At 41.2% G+C, this 8,165-nt stretch overlaps 1 protein-coding gene across 2 annotated transcripts in view; it reads right to left on the bottom strand.

The window, feature by feature from the left end:
- Positions 1-8,165, bottom strand: part of poglut2 (protein O-glucosyltransferase 2) — a 15,735-nt gene extending 7,570 nt beyond the window's left edge. The window contains exons 1-5 of one of the 2 annotated variants that reach the window (XM_080456511.1): positions 7,966-8,165; positions 6,975-7,180; positions 3,105-3,182; positions 2,500-2,672; positions 914-1,151 (exon numbers count right to left, since the gene is read on the bottom strand). In XM_080456511.1, the coding sequence (XP_080312637.1) occupies positions 914-1,151; positions 2,500-2,672; positions 3,105-3,182; positions 6,975-7,180; positions 7,966-8,131 (861 nt within the window). In that variant the 5' untranslated portion in view covers positions 8,132-8,165. Of the gene's footprint in view, positions 1-913; positions 1,152-2,499; positions 2,673-3,104; positions 3,183-4,360; positions 4,380-6,974; positions 7,181-7,965 lie in introns of those variants that run through there. The other variant, XM_080456512.1, reaches the window with a different exon arrangement.

The following is an 8,165-nucleotide window of genomic DNA, read 5'->3' as shown; positions in this document are numbered from 1 at the left end:
TGTTGATCTGGTACTTATACTGAGGAGAGGGAGGAGTTAAATGTTGATCTGGTACTTATACTGAGGAGAAGGAGGAGGAGTTAAATGTTGATCTGGTACTTATACTGAGGAGAAGGAGGAGTTAAATGTTGATCTGGTACTTATACTGAGGAGAGGGAGGAGTTAAATGTTGATCTGGTACTTATACTGAGAGAAGGAGGAGGACACAGGGTTAACTTAACCCATAGACAGTCAAAAGTATGGACAACGTCACGCCCATAGACTCTACAGACCGTAAATGAAGCCTATTTTTCAATGATTTCTATATTTGGGTCTATCATTTAATAATATAATTTGGGTGACATAATAATGTAGATAATAAACCATAATAAACCATAATAAACCATAATAAACCATAATAAACCATAATAATGTAGATAATAAACCATCAGTCTGCTTCTAGTTAACATTAAATAAACGTCCAGTAGATGGCAGTATTAACCCATTAAAACCAGTAACCACTTTAACTATTATTTTATACTTTGGCAATTAAAAAATAGCAGATCTACAAGCTGTGCAGCGCTATGAGCTTGTAGATCTGCTATTTTGGAAAAATCTTGAAAATGTTTGCAAATCTTTGAATATATATAGAAGCTGATAGGTTAGGTGTGATGCCCAGTGGTGTAAAGTAACTAAGTACATTTACTCAAGTACCGTACTTATGTACCATTTTGAGGTACTTTTACTTTACTGGAGTACTTCCAATTTTCAGTACTTTTACTTCTACTCCACTACATCTCAGAGGCAATATTGTACTTTGACTCCACTACAATGATTTGAAAACTGGAGTTACTAACTAGTTACTAGTAAAGATCTACAAGCTCACAATGTGCACTGGTCAGAGCAGAGCCCCCTAGTGGTCAGGCCAGGGTACCTTGAAGAAGTGGAAGAAGGAGCTGTGTTTGACCAGCGGGCCGTAGAGGCTCTCGTCGTGTTTGAAGAAGAAGAAGTTGGTGAAGGCGGCGTCCAGCGCCCCGGGGTGGAGGCGCGACAGCTTCACCATCTCCAGGCGCTCCTTGCGGCTGTCCCTCCCCCTCCAGAAGGCCGTGGCGTTCTTCTCCTCCCACGGCGGGCCCGTGTTGGCCTGCACCGACATCATGTCCAGGCTCACTCTGGCCAGCAGGGGGAGATAGAGGGAGAGGCTCCATGTTTACAGTCACACTGTGCAGCTTGGAAATTAACCCATTAAAGGGATAGTTCACCCAAAAAAAACATGGAGACTTGAATTCATGGATATGTTTCATTCCTAAGACAATCACTTGACGACCAGCGGTCAAAATGTCTTCTAAATCCTAAAACGTATGTTTCTATATCAGTGGTTCTCAATCAAGGACCCCCAAAATTGTATGTATTTGGCCGCCGACTCCATCTCAAAAATTCCAGGGACCCCATAGAAGCAAAGATTTGAGTTAAAAAATATTTATATTCAAAGATTTGCACAAATGTTCAAAAAAAATAATTAAATAGCAGATATACAAGCTCGAGTGCCGCGCTATGAGCTTGTATATCTGCTATTTTTGAATAGCCAAAGTATAAAATAATGCTTTTTAGCTCAAATCTAAAATGACACAGATGCGTTTCCCGTATTGAATGGGTTAATGTGTTCAGACATGTAATAAGGTATTGAATGGGTTAATGTGTTAACATGTTGGTACATGATGACTTTCATTGCTTCATTGTGTGGTTTTAAGGGCCAACGTTGCTGAAATACATTTCCTGCTTTTACACCCAGATTTACATTCTAAACCACTTCTTTTTTTTCTTTCCTAAAACACAATTCTCTCTTTGTACAAACTTCATGAATAAAATCTCCTTGTTTTCCTGATATTATAACACTATGGTATTAACCACTGATATTATAACACTATGATATTACCACTATGATATTAACCACTGATATTATAACACTATGGTATTAACACTATGATATTAACCACTGATATTATAACACTATGGTATTACCACTATGATATTAACCACTGATATTATAACACTATGGTATTACCACTATGATATTAACCACTGATATTATAACACTATGGTATTACCACTATGATATTAACCACTGATATTATAACACTATGGTATTACCACTATGATATTAACCACTGATATTATAACACTATGATATTACCACTATGATATTAACCACTGATATTATAACACTATGGTATTACCACTATGATATTAACCACTGATATTATAACACTATGGTATTACCACTATGATATTAACCACTGATATTATAGCAACGTTTTTCAGAAAACTGTTAGGATTTAGAAGACTTTTGTAAAGATTTGCACACATTTTCAGGATTGCAAAAATAGCAGATCTACAAGCTCATAGAGTGCCGCACCGAGTGCAAGCTCGAGCTTGTAGATCTGCTATTTTTGAATAGCCAAAGAAATGTCAAAATGACACAGATACGTTCTTAATGAATGACAGTAAACGGTGCCTAACCTGCCCATGGTCTCCAGGACAGACTCGGTGAGGTCATAGGTCGGCATGACGATGTCTCTGGTGTCATCAGAGCCGCACCAGGAGAAGATGGGGTGGAGCTTCTCTGGGTCCTTCCTCTTCTCCAGGGGCCAGTCGCCCAGGTTGACGAAGAACTCCAGGTCAGGCAGCCGGACCTGGAACACGAACACGAACACGAACACACACGCACGCACGCGCACACGCACACGCACACACACACACACACACACACACACACACACACACACACACCAGTTATACCTTTAGTTGCGTGACAACGGCGACAACAACCAAGTATAAATCAGGCATTATGTTACTCAATGCATCTTCTACACACTAACACTCACACTCACACTCACACTAACTAACTAACTGTTGGCCTTCTATTCTCATTCAATAAATCCTCCCTATTAAGAATGCTACTATCAAAGGATCATATTATGTACTGTGTTATATATATATATATATATATATATATATATATATATATATATATATATATATATATATATATATATATATATATATATATATATATACATACATACATATATATGTTATGCAGAGGATCAATACAAGGCACTTACTTTTCTGGTGAGTGACAGGAGAAACGCATCCATAAAGATCCTGAAACCTACATGTTCTCCCATGGTCTGGATGTAGACCTGAGAACATGACACGTATATAGAATATGTCATTAGATTACATCATATCAGAGCGGTACTTAACTGGCCTGATAAATACAGATAGCTATTGTATGCCAGATGCAGTCGTACATAAGTAATACATGCTGTTACAGCAGCCCGCCACTCCAAAAATCTAGATCAAATCAAATCATAGCAAGGTAAAATTTAAAAAAAATCTTATTGGTGAAATTTACAATTACAATGTAGGCTCTTATCCAGAGCGACCTACAATAAACAAAGTGTAATATAATCCAAAATAACTGGATTTGCAAAAATAATCTATTTGCATTATTTTCATCTACCTCCATCCAAAACTCTTCACAAACCAGATAAACCACTTTGACTCAAATCACAGACAACTTACACAATTATTACCAATGACTAGATGTCCTCAAGTAACACTAGCGGCGTGTGAATGGTCTTTAAACATAATATCGCCGTCACAATGACCTGAAATGGAAGTCCAGGTATTATTGAGAAGGTCTTGACACCTGGTTGTCTTGCACAAAGGCCCCCAGGGCAGGGCCCTGCTGGCTTTGTGTTGTTTTATGGCCCCTACCAGTAACTATAGCATTTAGGAACTGAATACATGATGCTGCATGCAGGGGAAAACCATGAGGAATGTCTCTGTGCTGCTTTCAGGAGGATCAACAGACATTATATAAGACTTCTCTTATCTTACCTTCCTGTTATTTAGATTACTCTTGCAGTACCTATTACTTGACAACTTGGAGGCCAGTCTGTGTCAGTCATGTTTGACATCAGTAATATGTGGGCCCCCCCATGTCTGTTGTAAGACCCCAAACACCCAGTGACTCCAGGAAACAGTGATGATGATGTGTCCAGGTTTGAGCATCAGTTGATGTTTTTGTTAACTGTGGTACCTTGTTGTCTTTGCTGGTGTAGTGACATTACTGTGGTACCTTGTTGTCTTTGCTGGTGTAGTGACATTACTGTGGTACCTTGTTGTGTTTGATGGTGTAGTGACATTACTGTGGTACCTTGTTGTGTTTGATGGTGTAGTGACATTACTGTGGTACCTTGTTGTCTTTGCTGGTGTAGTGACATTACTGTGGTACCTTGTTGTGTTTGATGGTGTAGTGACATTACTGTGGTACCTTGTTGTGTTTGATGGTGTAGTGACATTACAGTGGTACCTTGTTGTCTTTGATGGTGTAGTGACATTACTGTGGTACCTTGTTGTGTTTGATGGTGTAGTGACATTACTGTGGTACCTTGTTGTGTTTGATGGTGTAGTGACATTACTGTGGTACCTTGTTGTGTTTGATGGTGTAGTGACATTACTGTGGTACCTTGTTGTGTTTGATGGTGTAGTGACATTACTGTGGTACCTTGTTGTCTTTGCTGGTGTAGTGACATTACTGTGGTACCTTGTTGTGTTTGATGGTGTAGTGACATTACTGTGGTACCTTGTTGTCTTTGCTGGTGTAGTGACATTACTGTGGTACCTTGTTGTGTTTGATGGTGTAGTGACATTACTGTGGTACCTTGTTGTGTTTGATGGTGTAGTGACATTACTGTGGTACCTTGTTGTCTTTGCTGGTGTAGTGACATTACTGTGGTACCTTGTTGTGTTTGATGGTGTAGTGACATTACAGTGGTACCTTGTTGTGTTTGATGGTGTAGTGACATTACTGTGGTACCTTGTTGTGTTTGATGGTGTAGTGACATTACTGTGGTACCTTGTTGTGTTTGATGGTGTAGTGACATTACTGTTGTACCTTGTTGTGTTTGATGGTGTAGTGACATTACTGTGGTACCTTGTTGTCTTTGCTGGTGTAGTGACATTACTGTGGTACCTTGTTGTGTTTGATGGTGTAGTGACATTACTGTGGTACCTTGTTGTGTTTGATGGTGTAGTGACATTACTGTGGTACCTTGTTGTGTTTGATGGTGTAGTGACATTACTGTGGTACCTTGTTGTGTTTGATGGTGTAGTGACATTACTGTGGTACCTTGTTGTCTTTGCTGGTGTAGTGACATTACTGTGGTACCTTGTTGTGTTTGATGGTGTAGTGACATTACTGTGGTACCTTGTTGTCTTTGCTGGTGTAGTGACATTACTGTGGTACCTTGTTGTGTTTGATGGTGTAGTGACATTACTGTGGTACCTTGTTGTGTTTGATGGTGTAGTGACATTACTGTGGTACCTTGTTGTCTTTGATGGTATAGTGACATTACTGTGGTACCTTGTTGTGTTTGATGGTGTAGTGACATTACTGTGGTACCTTGTTGTCTTTGATGGTGTAGTGACATTACAGTGGTTACCTTGTTGTGTTTGATGGTGTAGTGACATTACTGTGGTACCTTGTTGTGTTTGATGGTGTAGTGACATTACTATGGTACCTTGTTGTGTTTGATGGTGTAGTGACATTACTGTGGTACCTTGTTGTCTTTGATGGTGTAGTGACATTACTGTGGTACCTTGTTGTGTTTGATGGTGTAGTGACATTACTGTGGTACCTTGTTGTGTTTGATGGTGTAGTGACATTACTGTGGTACCTTGTTGTGTTTGATGGTGTAGTGACATTACTGTGGTACCTTGTTGTGTTTGATGGTGTAGTGACATTATTGTGGTACCTTGTTGTGTTTGATGGTGTAGTGACATTATTGTGGTACCTTGTTGTGTTTGATGGTGTAGTGACATTATTGTGGTACCTTGTTGTGTTTGATGGTGTAGTGACATTACTGTGGTACCTTGTTGTGTTTGATGGTGTAGTGACATTACTGTGGTACCTTGTTGTGTTTGATGGTGTAGTGACATTACTGTGGTACCTTGTTGTGTTTGATGGTGTAGTGACATTACTGTGGTACCTTGTTGTGTTTGATGGTGTAGTGACATTACTGTGGTACCTTGTTGTGTTTGATGGTGTAGTGACATTACTGTGGTACCTTGTTGTCTTTGCTGGTGTAGTGACATTACTGTGGTACCTTGTTGTGTTTGATGGTGTAGTGACATTACTGTGGTACCTTGTTGTGTTTGATGGTGTAGTGACATTACTGTGGTACCTTGTTGTCTTTGATGGTGTAGTGACATTACTGTGGTACCTTGTTGTGTTTGATGGTGTAGTGACATTACTGTGGTACCTTGTTGTCTTTGATGGTGTAGTGACATTACTGTGGTACCTTGTTGTGTTTGATGGTGTAGTGACATTACTATGGTACCTTGTTGTGTTTGATGGTGTAGTGACATTACTGTGGTACCTTGTTGTCTTTGATGGTGTAGTGACATTACTGTGGTACCTTGTTGTGTTTGATGGTGTAGTGACATTACTGTGGTACCTTGTTGTGTTTGATGGTGTAGTGACATTACTGTGGTACCTTGTTGTGTTTGATGGTGTAGTGACATTACTGTGGTACCTTGTTGTGTTTGATGGTGTAGTGACATTATTGTGGTACCTTGTTGTGTTTGATGGTGTAGTGACATTATTGTGGTACCTTGTTGTGTTTGATGGTGTAGTGACATTACTGTGGTACCTTGTTGTGTTTGATGGTGTAGTGACATTACTGTGGTACCTTGTTGTGTTTGATGGTGTAGTGACATTACTGTGGTACCTTGTTGTCTTTGATGGTGTAGTGACATTACTGTGGTACCTTGTTGTCTTTGATGGTGTAGTGACATTACTGTGGTACCTTGTTGTCTTTGATGGTGTAGTGACATTACTGTGGTACCTTGTTGTCTTTGATGGTGTAGTGACATTACTGTGGTACCTTGTTGTCTTTGATGGTGTAGTGACATTACTGTGGTACCTTGTTGTCTTTGATGGTGTAGTGACAGAGGCTCTGTCTCTGTCCAAAGCGCTGGGTGATCTCGTGGGCGTTGCGCTCCAGGTCCACTCGGGGGAACAGAGCCAGGTCCCGCTCTATCTGGGGGTAGGACGAGGGGCAGTGCATGTGGCCCTGCCACACCGAACCGCTAGGCTGAGGACAGTCACAGCCCTCATGGTAGACCGGGCCTGGTGGAGACAAAGGATTTTTCACATGAATGAGCTCCGTGCAGGTATAGCGTTAAGAATCTCTCACTCTCACAGCCCCATTAAGAACCTCTCACTCCGCTATACAGCTCCGAGATGAGGTCCTACGCCGAGGTCTCCCAGAATCGGCTGAACGGTCGCAAAGGGTTCGCTGTTCACACTTTTATCTACATCGTATCCAAAAAATAATGGTAGATTTCAGAGCTTACAGATGTTTAAGGTTCGGTCCGGCACAAAATATTTCAGGTCGGGGACGAAACTACCCGTTTAAATGTCTTATTTAGTCAGCCTGTGGCCATGTTTCACATTGTAGCCGAACCGGGAGCAGTACTGACAGCGGACGTAGGGGGGTTTCCAGGTTGAATGTGAAACATGGCCACAGGCTGACTAAATAAGAGATTTAAACGGGTAGTTTTGTTTGTGCCGGACCAAACCTTAAACATTACTACTCAAGGACATTTAACTAGTAACAGAGTATTTCTATATTGCAGTATTAATACTTTTAAAGTAAAACATTTGAGTACTTCTTCCAGCACTGCCTCTGTTTGGCCTCAGCTCAGTGTGTGTGAATGACAGACAGACAGACAGACAGACAGACAGGCAGGCAGGCAGACAGACAGACAGACAGACAGACAGACAGACAGACAGACAGACAGAGAGGTCAGACAGACAGACAGACAGACAGACAGACAGACAGACAGACAGACAGACAGACAGACAGACAGACAGACAGACAGACAGACAGACAGTGAATGAGTCACTTTTACCTTTGAGAATGAAGGGAGATTTGTGTACGTCTCCCCCGTTGAGCGTCACGTGGACGTGCAGGTCGCTGTAGGTCGCGTACATCCTGTAACGCACCAGGAAGGATCCGTCGCCGCGGTCCAGGACCTGGACCCAGATCCTGGTGAACTGCTCCACCGGGGAAACCATCTTCACCTCAAACGTCTTCTCACCGGGCGACTTC

This window comes from Gymnoscopelus braueri, assembly GCF_963280865.1.
Source record: "Gymnoscopelus braueri genome assembly, chromosome: 18".
Lineage (NCBI taxonomy): Eukaryota > Metazoa > Chordata > Actinopteri > Myctophiformes > Myctophidae > Gymnoscopelus > Gymnoscopelus braueri.
Note: the sequence above shows the minus strand (reverse complement) of the source record. Positions and strands in the feature narration are given on the sequence as shown.